A 13264-nucleotide genomic window follows, 5' to 3' on the forward strand; every position below is an offset into this window, starting at 1 on the left:
GGGCCGCGGCTCCTTCCGGCGGCAGGATGTGGCGGGGCCGGCCCGGATGCTGCAGCCTCACCGGGGGGGGGACTCCCTCCCCGGGGCCCGCGGGGGGGGACACACTGTCCCGCGCGGGTGGCCGCGGGCACGCCCCACCTGCGGGGATTCTGCGGGGAAGGGGGCCGCAGCTGCTCTGTCCTCAACAGCCCCGCCACAAAAAGGGGGGGGGGGAACACGGGGGGGCGCGTAGCACTGTCCCACACCGTCGGCTGAAGTCACACCCCACCCGTGGGTTTTTTTGAGGGCGAGGTGGGACCCTGACACTCCTGCCACAAAATGGGGGGGCGGGGGGGGGGCAGAACTCTCTCCGCCGGTGTTGAAGCCACACCCCACCCGTGGGGTTTTATGACGGGGAGCTGCTGTGTCCCCAGCAGTGACCCCTCCTCCCTGGGCTGGTGGCCGGGGGGGCGAGGGGGGGTGAACCCCGAAATCTCTGCCCCTCCCCGATAAAAATGGAAACTGTCTGAGCTGTGTCTTGGGGGACTGTGAGCGGGAGGGGGGGACGACGACACTTCAATGCCACCCACAGTGGTGGCCTGGGTGGGGATGGGCACACATATGTGGCCATGCCCCAGGGTGGCTCAGTGGCCTCGGCCTGGCCTCACTTCGGCCCCCCCCCGTCACCGGCCACCGGCGTCACCCCACTCCCCCCGCCCCAAAGTCCTCCCAGCTTTGGGGCACGGGACCCCCACCCTAGTGACACCCCTGTCCCCTGCTGCAGGCAGGCAGGCAGGGACAGCAGCCAGCGCGGTTTCGGGGACCCCTCGGGCTGCTGGGCCAGGTGTGGGGTGCTCCGGGGGGGGGTGGGGGGGTGTCCCTTCACCCCAGCCCCGGCCCGCAGCCAACTGCCCGTGCTGCAGCCCGGCGATGCGACGGCCTGGGGCGATCCCTGCCAGAGCGCTGGCTGCCAGCCCGGGGGGGGACACAGTGGGGGGACACGGGCGTCCCCATGCCGTGGGGGACGCCGCAGCCCCCCCCCCCCCCCCTGCAGCGAGGCCTCCCGCCGAGGGATGGGCAGGGGGCCCACAGGGACCGGGACAGGCAGGGACCAGGCAGAACCTGTCCTGCCAGCTCCGGAGCGGGGCTGGGCTGGGGGGCTCGGCGAGGGGGGGCTCGGCGAGGGGGGGCACCCACCCTGCTCTGCAGGGCCGGATCCCGCCCACCCGCGGTGCCAGGCCAGCTTCGGGCCGCGCCCCCCGTGCCCTCGGTGGCTCGCTGTGGCCCCCACGCCAGTGGCCCCAGCTGGCCACGGCCCCATGCAGGCAGTACTGGGGGGGTTCACCCAGGGGGAAGCTGGGATGGAGCAGCCCCCCCACAGGGCCCGGGCGGTCCCCGAGGTCCCGCATGGCCCCTGCCAGCCCCCAACCCCCCCACCAACTATGTGGCCACTGTCACCCCCAAACCCCTGAGGCCCCAGGCTGATGAGAGCCCCGTGGCCCCCTGCCAGCCCCCAAAGCCTCTTGTGACCCACCCCGGCCCCTGGCAGCCCGCTGAGCCCCCTGACAGGCCCCGTGTGTCCGCCCCCCCCAAGCACCCCCATACGGCAGGGCCAGGCTCGGTGGCAGCCGTCGGGGCTCAGCCATGGGGCAGAGGAGGGGGTGCAGCGGGGGCTGCCGGGCCCTGCTGGGGACAGGGATGGGCTGGGATCAGATGGGGTAGAACAGGATGGGACAGGGATAGGAGAGGCCAGGATGGGGTAGGATAGGATGGGCTGGGATAGGATGGGCTGGGATAGGATGGGCTGGAGGTAGGATAGGATAGGATAGGATAGGATAGGATAGGATAGGATAGGATAGGAAGGGATAGGATAGGATAGGATGGGATGGGATGGGATAGGATAGGATGGGATAGGATAGGATGGGATAGGATGGGATAGGATAGGATAGGATAGGATAGGATAGGATGGGGTGGGATGGGGTGGGATGGGGTGGGATGGGATAGGATGGGATAGGATGGGATAGGATAGGATAGGATAGGATAGGATAGGATAGGATAGGATAGGATAGGATGGGGTGGGATGGGGTGGGATGGGGTGGGATGGGGTGGGATGGGATAGGATGGGATAGGATAGGATAGGATGGGATAGGATGGGATAGGATGGGATAGGATGGGATAGGATGGGGTGGGATGGGGTGGGATGGGATAGGATAGGATAGGATAGGATAGGATAGGATAGGATAGGATAGGATCAGATGAGGTTGGACAGGGTGGAACAGGATGGGATGGGGACAGGATAGGGTGGGATAAGATGGGATGGGGATAAGACAGGATGAGATGGGACAGGATAGGGATAAGGCAGGACAGCATGGGAATAGGACAGGGTGGGTGGGCTGGGACAGGGTCAGATGAGGTTGGACAGGATGGAATGGGATGGGATCAGAACAAGACAAGTGAGGATAGGATGAGATAAGATCAGATGGGATGGGGACAAGACAGGTCAGGATGGGATGGGATAGGCTCAGGTGGGGACAGGTCAGGATGGGATGGGGTCAAGACAGGATGGGCTAGGATGGGATTGGGACAAGATGGGAAGGGGAAGGGGAAGGGAAGGGGCTAGGGCAGGATGAGATGGGAACAGAACATAATGGGATAGGATGGGATGGGGACAAGACTGGTCAGGATGGGATGGGAAGGGGCTAGGGCAGGATGGGGTGGGGGAACAGGAGAGGGAAGGATAGGCTGGGATGGGATGGGGACAGAGTGGCCAGAATGGGATGGGATAGGATGGGGCTAGGACAGGATGGGACAAGATGAGGTAGGACGGGGTGAGGATAGGATGGGATGGGGACAGGACAGGTCGGGATGGGATGGGATGGGGTAGGATAGGCTCAGATGTGGACAGGGCCGGGTGGGATGGGACAGGTCAGGATGGGATAGGATGGGATGGGGACAAGACGGGTCAGGATAGGGCAGGATGGGATGGGGTAGGATGGGGCTAGGGCAGGGTGGGATGAGGCGGGATGGGACGGGGACAGGACAGCTCAGGACAGGGCGGGATGGGACGGGAGAGGATGGGGCAGGGGAGCTCCCCCCAGCCCCGCGTGGGGGCCGGTGCCGGGGATGGCTCCTCTCCCTTCCCCCCTCCCCGCGCCGTCCTTTGTTTACATGGGCCGGTGGCTGGCGGAGGCGGCGCCGCCGGGGGCGGGCGGGGGGAGGCGGCGGGCGGGCGGGCGGGAGCCGCCGCGCTCGCACCAGCTGTTTCCCGCCTTGAGCCGCAGGCAGAGGCCGCCGGAGCCGGAGCCGGAGCCGGAGCCGGGCCCGGCCGCCCCCCCGCCGCCCCGGCATGGAGTACTTCATGGTGCCGGCGCAGAAGGTGCCGTCCCTGCAGCACTTCAGGAAATCCGAGAAGGAGGTCATCGGCGGGCTCTGCAGGTGGGGGCGCGGGGGCGACGGGGGACCCCGGCTCTGGGGGGAAAGCGGAAAAAAAAAAAAATAAAAGGCATTTTCAGTTTTTTTTCTGGGGAGGGGGTGAACTGATGGCGGGGCGGCAAGGGGGGGGAGCGCAGCGCGGCCGCCGCAGCCCCACCGCCCGCACGTGGTCCCGGCCGCGCACATGGGGCCGGGCGGCCACGCGTGGCCGGGAGGGGGGAGGCGCCGCCCGCCCGCTCGCCCTCCCCCCCCCCCCCCGGGGGGTGTGGGTGGGTTTTTGGACAGGGTGGGGGGTGTTTAAAGGGGTGTGGGGGGGTCCGGCGGGGTGTGCGTGGAGAGGGGGGGTGTGTGTTTACTGCCGGGCCTGGCCGTGACTCTGCAGCCCTCCCGGAGGAGGCGGGTCGTGGCCGGGGCTGCCGGGACATGTAGTGCGGGGAGGCGGCGGCACAAAGCCCGGGGACACGGCGGGGGGAGCCCCGGCGGATCGGGGGACACCCCCCACACACACACCGGCCGGGGATGGGGCCGAAGCCACGGGGCTGCTCTGGGCCGGCGGGGCCTGGCGGGCAGGCGGCGGGCGGGCGGGCCCCCGCCACGCGTGGGGAGGCGGCGGGGCGGGGGGGTGGCACAGGCCCCTGGGGGCCACGCGGGGCCGGCCCTCGGCGCGCCGCGACCCGCGGGGCGGTGCAGGATCCCCCCTCCGGGCCCTGCCCCGCCGTGGGGCGGGCCTGAGCGGCCGGGCCCTGCCGCGCGTGGGGGGCGGCGCGGGCCCCGAGGGGCCCCGTGGGGCAGCCCGGGCCCGTGGAGGCCCCGTGGGGCAGCCCGAGCCCCCCGGGGCGCAGCCCCGCCGCGGGGCAGCCCTCGGCAGCCAGGCCCCGCTACACGTGGGGGGCGGCCCAGGCCCCTTGGGGCCCTGCGGGGCAACCCCCGCCCCTCCGGGCCCAGCCCCGACGGGGGGCGACCCTGCCCCAGCCCGCAGGCTCCCCCCTGCCCCACTTCCCCCCTGCCCCGCGGGCTCCCTTGGGGTGGGGGGCTGTGCCCGGTGGTGCTCGGGGGGGGGTGCCCACACCTGAGGCTGCCCGGGGGGTGCAGCTGGGCGGCAGGGACCCGCAGAGGTGGGGCGGCCCTCACGGGGGTCCCTCACGTTGGTCACCTGCGGGTGGCTGTGGCCTGGCGTGGGCTTGTGGCCTGGGTGGGAGGGCAACCGCCTGGGGCAGGGAAATGCGGCCATCTCGCCCAGGGCTGGGGGGCTGCGTGGCCCCACACCCACCCCTGGCGTGGGGCAGAGCTCCGGGGGAGCCTCGCTGCCTTTCCAGCGCCCGAGCTCCGGGACACCCTGCCTGCAATCTCCAGGAGCTGGGGGATGCCCTGCCTGCGAGCTCAGGGATGCCCTGCCTGCAAGCTGGGGGTGCTGGGGGACAGCCTGCCTGTGAGCTTGGCTATACCCTGCTTGCAAGCTCAGGCATACCCTGCCTGCGCGCTGAGAGCGCTTGGGGATGCTCTTCGTGCAAGCTTGGGGATGCTCCGAGCTTGGGGAGACTGTGCAAGCGTGGGGATATTCTGCTTGCGAGCTCAGGGACACCCTGCCTGTGACCTCAAGTTGCTTGGGGCGGCCTGCCTGCATGGCCGTGCCTCCCTGCCCGCCAGTGCAAACTGCAGCACTAGTTGCAGGCAGTGGCAGACACGAGTGGGCAGAGCGGGACATCTGCCATGGGCCCGCTGAGCCCCCAGCCTCCTCGCCAGGCAGAAGCAGGATGACAGTGGTGGCCGTGGCTGGCTCCAACCCCCCTGCCTGGGTTTGTTTCCCTTGAGGTCCAGGCGAGTGTGACATCCCTGCCGGGCTGTGCCTGGGGCTGCCGTGCCACTGGGGTGGGAAGGAGCAAATTCTGCTCTCCCAACCCAAATCCTGCAGCACCAGGCTGGAGGCACCCGGGGGCTTTTCTCCTGTGCTAGGGCTCCATTGAGTGCCACCTGCTCTCCCTCCTTCTGTCCTGCCCCATCCCTGGTGGTGCTGGGTGCCAGGCCAGCTTCTGAATCCATGGGGTTTTTTTCCCCTTTCTGTATTTTGTTGTCACTTCTCAGGTCTCTTCCCAGGAAGAGCAGCTGGGGCAGGTTGCGGGAGGTCTGCCGGCGCGGAAGCAGGCTCTTCCTCCTTCCCTGGTATTTAAGAAACCGCTTCCGTGCTGCCCGGTCCTGGGCCTCTCCAGCCCATTCCCCTTGCGCGGCCACAACTGGCAGTCCAACATCCCAGAGAGGTGCTCCAGCCACCTCCCCGGCCTCAGCGGGCATCGCTGCAGGGACCGGGGACAGACCTGCCCATAGAAAGGGACAACGTCCCCTAGACCTGCTGGGATTTAGCATGTTTTGGGGCTGGTTTTTGACAGGAGCAGGGAGGTGGGTGATGGCCACTGCCGGATGGGAGCCGTGTGCCACGATCCCACCGCAGGCAGCTGCTCCCTGCAAGTGGGGCAGACCCCCAAGCACCCATCCCTTCCCTGCACCCTCCAGGCACCCATGGGAGCAGCATGGGAGGGATCCAGTGCAGTGAGTGCTTAGTACCCAGCGCCAGCCTGCACTGGGACGCTGCCTTGGCAGCTGGGGACAAACATCTTCCTGACCCCATGGGCTGAGCTGGGATCCTTCTGCATCCCTTCAGGATGAGTTGGGATCCTTCCCTGTCCCCCTGGGCTGAGCTGGGATTTTTTTCTTCTCCCCTTGGGATGCACTGGGATCCTTCCTCATACCCCTGGGCTGAGCTGGGATCCTTCCTTGTCCCCTTGGGATGCGCTGGGATCTTTCTCCCTCCCCGTGTATCTCGGAGTAGTCATGGTGTGTCTCCTGGTTGCAAGAGGCGCTGGGTGGTCTGGGAGCCTCTGGGCGCTGCCTGGGCACCCAGCGGTGCTGTGAGCAGGGCTTGACCTGGCTGCTTCCACCCCTGGACTCCCAAACCTCCGTGGTTCCTCCATGGCCTCACCGGGAAGGCAGGAGGGCAGGATGCCAGGATTTGCTTTCCAGCCTGGTGTTGGCAAGGCGCTGGGTGGGACGGTCCCGTCTCCCCATCTTGGAGCCATTCGGCACCTGGGAGAGAGGCTGAAGCCTGCCTTATCTCATCTCGCGCCAGCAGCCCGGCCGTTGTGTTTAGTCTTTGGTGCCTTGCAGCATCCCTGGCGCCAGCGGCCTGACTTGCAGCCACTGGGTGTTGGGTGCTCGTGTGCACCTTGGCGAGAGCTGCTTTTGGCAGCAGTGGGGAGGTGAAATGGCTGGCAGCGTGGCAGGGGCTGCTGGTCACGTTGGTTTGGTGTAATGGCCAGCTATTGCCCTGGCGCTCGGCTATTAATTGCTGGTGCTGGCCACTGCTTGGTGGACTCCCCATCCCTGCGACCCAGAACCCTTGCCAGGATTCAGCCGCCCTGCTCCCTGGGATGTCTCGGGGAAGAAGCTGGCCCCCACAGTGGTGGGCTTTGCTGTGGGGGCCAGTGCCCTGGACCCATGGGTGTTGGCTTTGGCCAGCTGGAGCCCTCCCCGCTGCCCTTCTCGCTTGCTGCTGGTGGCGTCGCCGGCTCTGGGAGGCATTTCCCGGCCCATCTCCGGGGTGAGGGTGCGGGGAGCGAGGAGGCGGCGGCAGGAAGCAGGCAGGAGCTGTGGCTTGGGGTGGGATGGGGGCTTCTCTGCTGGGAGCTGTCATCTGGAAGCCATCAGCAGGGCGAGAGGGAGGGAGGGAGCCGCCTTCCCGGGGCCACACACGCCGGCTAGCCCCACAGGGACCCAGCCGGCCAGCCCGCAGCCTCCTTCGCCTGCCCGGGGGTCCCCGCTGTGCCTGGCCTTCCCCTCAGCTCCCCTTGCCCAGGCTTGGCGCTGGCTTGGGGCAACTTGTGTCCAAGCCCGGCAGAGCCAGGGGGCAGCAGCGGGGGGTGCCATTCGCTCGATGCATCCCCCAGAGCTTTGGATATGGGGCTGCAGAAGCCAACCAACCCACTTTGTGCTCGCCAGAGCTGCAGCCATCATCTTCTCTGTGTTTCCCATCCCTTTGGTGACTTGGCGTTGTCACGGCAAAGCGAGGGGGGAACACGGCAGGGGCAAGCTGGTGGAAGGGGTGCAGCCCCTTCCTCCCTAATGTCATGCCTCTCTCCCAGCTTGGCTAACATACCGTTGACTCCGGAGACCCAGCGGGACCAGGAGCGACGGATACGCAGGGAAATCGCCAACAGCAACGAGAGACGGCGGATGCAGAGCATCAATGCTGGCTTCCAGTCTCTGAAAACCCTCATCCCACACACGGACGGGGAAAAGCTCAGCAAGGTGAGCCGAATGTCACCGGGGCTGCGGCGATGCGGGATGCAGATGCCGGTCCTGCACGTGGGGGTTTTCAGGCTTGCTTGTCTGGCAGTAAGAATAATTGGGTGTATTTGCATATGTTAATTCAGCAAAGTCAGTCTCTCCTGTGGAGGTTTCCTCAGTTGGGAGGGGGTGTCCATCACAAACCTGGTGTCCCAGTGAGGACGAGGTGTATGTGGCAGCACCCAGCGCCCCAGGAGCAGGGTGGCCTGCGCCTGGGTGATGAGGTTCTCCCGCTGCCGAGCAAAATGGGGTGAGGAGGCAGCGCTTGGCAGCCGGTCCAGTTCCCGAGACAGGTGAACTGGAGGTTTGCCATGGTGGAAATCCCATGGGACACTTGAGGGGGTGAAGCAGACCCTGAATGGAGATGCCAGGGCTGGGCAAGGAGCGGTGCTGCTGCCTTCTGGCAGGGAGGGAGCTCAGCAGTATGGGGGGTTTGGGGGACACTGGAGTCTCTCCTGCCTCAGCATGCCCCTCCCCGCTCTCCGCAGGCGGCCATCCTCCAGCAAACGGCCGAGTACATCTTCTCCCTGGAGCAGGAGAAGACTCGGCTACTGCAGCAGAACACCCAGCTCAAGCGGTTCATCCAGGTAGCGCCTGCCTGCGCACCCCAGGGACGGGACGGGAGAGGATGGGACAGTCCTGGCTGGCTGGGGAGGGGATGTTGTCACTGTTCCTTGGGATCAGGATGAGACTCTCTGCCCTAATAAGCTGGGGAGTGGAGATGTTTCACACCCTCCTGGCAGGGCAAGGGAGTTCTGTTCAACCCAGCATCCCTTATCTGCCCAGGTGAGGAGAGCTGGGGCCCCATTTTCCATTTGGGCTGTTGGGGTATGGCCCAGTGGCAGCTCCTGGTTGAACTGTCCTGGGTGTTACGGTGTGAGAAGTACGTTTGCACAAGGCTTGGGGGGGATGAGGACCAGGAGGGCGGGCACACACAGGAGCCCATCAGTCCCCAGGCATTGACCCCACATCCTGCCCACATCCCCAGGGAGACTTCCCTGCAGGGAGCTGTGTTGGGGGTCGGCCAAGGGAGTGGCATCACCCAGACACGGTCTGGATGGAGGGGGGAGCATTGGAACTGGTACCTGTCCCCTGACACCGCGTCCCTGCGTCAGGAGTTCAGCGGCTCCTCCCCGAAGCGGCGACGGGCGGAGGACAAAGACGAGGGAATCGGCTCGCCGGACATCTGGGAGGACGAGAAGGCCGAGGATCTGCGGCGGGAGATGATCGAGCTCCGGCAGCAGCTGGACAAGGAACGCTCGGTCCGCATGATGCTGGAGGAGCAGGTGAGGCCGCGTGGGGCCGGATCCAGCTGCGGTGCTGGTGCCTGTGCACGTGGCGCTGGTGGTGCACAGGCTGTGCCGTGGCCATGCCGGACCCCCCGGGGACACTGGTGCTGCTGCAGTGTAACAGGTTTCTGCTCTGGCCACCTCCACCCCACGCCTGACCCTGGGCTCCCTGGCTCTGCTTGTGTCCAGCCCACGGAGGGGGATGGCCCACGGCTGCGGATCGGGGGGTGCTGTGCTCGGAGCAGGCTGGGCTCCCCACTGATGTCGGGGCTCTCTCTGCTGGCAGGTTCGCTCCCTGGAGGCCCACATGTACCCCGAGAAGCTGAAGGTGATCGCTCAGCAAGTGCAGCTTCAGCAGCAGCAGGAGCAGGTGAGGTTGCTGCACCAGGAGAAGCTAGAGCGCGAGCAGCAGATCCGAACCCAGGTGAGTGCACAGACACCGTCCCAGCCCGCCCTGGCCGTAGCCTGCCCATGGAGACACTCTGGTAGCCTCCCACCCCCGAGCATCACAGCCAGGCGATGTGCTTGGCACCTCCCGCGGGCTCACTGGGTCAGACAGAGTCCCAGGAAAGCTCTAGCCCTCGGGGAATGGGGAAAGGGTCAGTGCATGGGCCCCTCCAGTGCTCAGCGGGGGCTGTGATCATGATCATCTCCATGTTTTAGGCAGAGATCATGGCTTAGACCACGCTGTGGTGGCTTCTAAGCGGCCCTGTGTCCCAGTGCAGAGGGATTTGTCCAGGGAAGGTCACTTTTGGCAGGCAGGGATTCAGCTTGTTGCTAGCTAGCCCGTGTCTTCCAAGGCTGCGCTGGGCGGTGCTGGATGTGGCCACCCCCAGCTCCCTCCTGCCAGCACTGGGTGGGGAGCAGCTCCTGCAGGGCACATTTCCTTGCCCTCAGGCAATGAATGGGCACCCGTCCCGTCCGCGGGCGATGCCAGCAGTCACGATGGCACCACCGCCAGCGGTTGGTGCAGGTGACATTCCCCATGCCAGAGCGGGTGGTTCACAGCACGGGGAGCCCAACCCCTCCTCACCTCTCCCCGTGTGTCACCTGCTGAGTTATGGGGACCCCCAAACCACTCCCTGCCACCCTCCAGGCTGGGAAAGGGTAGTGGGCAAGCTGGCAGGTGGTGCTGCTGAGCAGCAGTGGCAGGACTCCAGGGACAGGAGCCTTCAGCCTTTTCCCTCGGTACAATCGGATTTGCCAACGGTGGGGGGAGCCTTAGGCCAGCCCGGAGCAGCGAGGAGGCAGCATGGTGCCAGCACGGTCCTTGCTCGCTGCCGCCCTCCAGCTCAGCCCGGGGGCACGCCGGCCTGGGGAACTTCAAAGGGAGGGAGACAAACCAGCTTCCTCCCTCCTTCTGCTTCTGTGGAGCTGCAGGCCGCCTCCCGGGGAAGTTCAGCCTATTTTTAGGTGAACTTTCCTTAGCCTCCTGCTAGGGCGGATCTTCCCATCCGCTGTTTTAACGAGGATCTGCGAGGGGTGCGGCGGGTTCCCAGCTGTGCAGGTTGGGGTGATGGGAGGGCTGGCACTTGCCTCTCCTGGATTAAAAGCCCAAGTCTTTCCCTGTTCGTGCTAGGGGGAATCCTTCGTGTTCTGCTCTGCCAAAGCTAAGGTGACAGCAGCTTTCAGCTGGCATCCTCTTGTGTCCATCCGGGACAGGTCAACTGGAGCAGCTGAGCTGCAGCTTCAGCTTTTATGGGCCCTCGAAGGAGTTTGGGCTCTGCAAACAAGTGTGATGCTCTCCCCATCGCCACTGTGCCCAGGGTGCTGCTGACTGGGGGGGTTCTGCTTCTCTCCCCAGCTCTTGCCATCACATGCTCCCCCAGCGCCCACCCACCACCCCACCGTGATCGTTCCAGCACCGCCTCCCTCCCATCACGTCACCGTGGTCACCATGGGCCCATCCTCGGTCATCAATACGGTCTCCACGTCCCGGCAGAACCTGGACACCATCGTTCAGGTAAGGGTGGGACTGGGGTGCTGTTCTGCGGGGGGTCCCTAACCCCTCCGGGTCTGTCAGAGCAGGGGGACCTGATGTGCTGACGGTGGCCGGTTGCCCTCGGCAGGCGATCCAACACATCGAGGGGACGCAGGAGAAGCAGCTGCAGGAAGAGGAGCAGAGACGCGCTGTCATTGTGACGCCGGCGCGTGCGTGCCCCGAGCCCTCCACCTCCGACACCGCCTCTGACACCGAGGGCAACGACAGTGACTCCATGGACCAGAGCAAAGAAGAGCCCTCGGGGGACGGGGAGCTGCCCTGACACCCCCTGGCCAGCAGCCGGGGAGGGGAGCCGGGGCGGGGGGGGGGGAAACGTCAGAGAATATGGTGAAATTTTTAAAAAATACAACGCGATTTGGGTCTCTTTTATGACCTTTTTCCAATACTGTAAAGCAGAGTGCTAGAAGCAGGCAAAGGTCACCCTTCAGCTCCTGGGGGGGCGGCTCGGGGGGGGCAGGCGCTCGAGGGCGGCCACAGTGGGACGTGGGGGGCTCAGGGTGCAGCGGGACAGTGGTGGGGGGGTGTTAGGGACAGGGGGGTTGCAGCCCCCTACTCTATTTTATCAACACCCTCCGCTGACCCATGGGGAATCCTGCCAAGCCAGCAGCAGCCCCAGTGTTCCTGGTGGCGTTCCCTTGGGACGGGGCCTTTGGTTGGGATCTTAATTTGTTTTTTCCTCCTCTTTTGTGTTTTTCTTTAATTAAATGTTCGTTTTTAAGCAGGGGGGGATACCAAGTGACACAGCAGCAAAGGCGGGACAAGGACCCCCGGCTTTGGGGTACAACCAGCCCTACCATGGCTCCTGCACCCCCGGTGGGGCATGGAAAACCCCTTTGGAGAGTAAAAAAATCCTGGGATTATGCCTCCGGCGCACAGGCAGGAGGGCTGGCATGGGCCACCCCCCTGGCGTTGCCAGTGCCCACCTCCTCGGCACGGGGATGACGGTTTGGGGGGCTGATTTTACACCCCCGTCCCTTTCCCCATCCCCATCCCTGTTCCCATCCCCCCATCTCACTCCTATCCCTCCTTTAAGCACTTAATCTGGTTCGCGGGGTCCGTCAGCTCCGAAGAGCTTTTCTATTTTGTGATTGTGTCGCTTGGGTCTGTCGTGGGGGGCGGGGGGGGGGGATTTTCCCATTTTGTTCGTGTCCCCCCCTCGCCCCCACCGCCCCCTGCCCGGCTGTAGGGTTTTAGGCCAGTTGTGTGTAGAGCCTTGGTGGTATTTGGTAGGTTCCCCCCAGCCGCAGCTGTTTCTCGGTTCCTTTCCCTTTTTTTTTTTTTGTATTTTTTTTACGATTTTCAGGTCTTTGTGTTGATTGAGAAGCTATTCTATTTTGTTAAGAAAGTGGAAAAAAAAAAAAGAGGCTCGTGCCTTTGTAAAGAAACAAAATAAAGTTTGTACTTGGTTTTTTAGAAGCTCTGTCCCAGCGTTAATGTTTGTGGGGAGGATGGTGACAGGGATGGATTTGGCCCCTGTGGGACTCTGGTCCCTTCTGGGGGACCTGGGGCTTGCGGGGAGGGCAGCGAAGTGCTGCCTGCATTGGGAATCGCAGGCAGGGAGTGGCAGGCAGGGAGCAGGCAAAGGCAGAAGGATGCTGGCCTGGCGAAGTTTCCCGCTGAGCAGCCAGGCTATATTTAAAGGCTCAGCCCTGCCAGCACTGCCTTCGTGTGCTATGAGCACGTCAGGGCTCAGCTCTCCTCTGAGATGGAGGGGCGGGGGTCAGGGACTGGTTTTAGTGAGGCTGCTGGGCTGTGGGGGGACTGGGGTCAGGCTCTATGTCCTCCTGCCCTGGGGATTGCACCTGTGGGGTGCTGAGATGGGGGTGTCCCTGTGGCTTGGGGTGGGGGGTAACCCATCTCTCCACAGGGCTGCTGGCTTGCCTCATGGCTCTGTCAGGGTGGGGAAACCCCTCTCTGTGGCTTTTGGGGGGGCGAGGCACACATCTTTTCTGATGGAGCACCCACCTCTTGGCATCCCCCACGGCCATGGGTCTCCACACCATGGCCCTCCACAGTGCCCAGCCGAGGGCCAGCTCTGCCTGCTCCCCTGCTGTGGTGGGGGGCCTGTTTTCATCTGGCCCCTTTCCAACAGAAAGCTGGGTTGTGGCCCCCCAAAAGTGGCTCTTTCAGTGATGGAGCTCAGAGGCTGCTCTGCCACAGCCAGGCTTTGGGGACAGCCACCCAGTGCTGTCCCCTACAAGTGAGGGTGACAGGAGCTGGTGAC

At 65.0% G+C, this 13264-nt stretch overlaps 1 protein-coding gene across 1 annotated transcript; it reads left to right on the plus strand.

The window, feature by feature from the left end:
- The first annotated feature begins 3251 nt into the window (after window positions 1–3251).
- TFAP4 (transcription factor AP-4) lies at window positions 3252–11316 on the plus strand. The gene is made up of 7 exons (XM_074919224.1): window positions 3252–3414; window positions 7545–7710; window positions 8238–8336; window positions 8865–9035; window positions 9325–9462; window positions 10843–11001; window positions 11108–11316. Exons 1-7 carry the CDS (start codon window positions 3326–3328, stop codon window positions 11300–11302), a joined length of 1017 nt encoding a protein of 338 aa, XP_074775325.1. The 5' UTR covers window positions 3252–3325; the 3' UTR covers window positions 11303–11316.
- Window positions 11317–13264: the final 1948 nt, after the last annotated feature.

The sequence above is a fragment of the Athene noctua genome, chromosome 15, assembly GCF_965140245.1.
Source record: "Athene noctua chromosome 15, bAthNoc1.hap1.1, whole genome shotgun sequence".
Taxonomy (NCBI): Eukaryota; Metazoa; Chordata; class Aves; order Strigiformes; family Strigidae; genus Athene; species Athene noctua.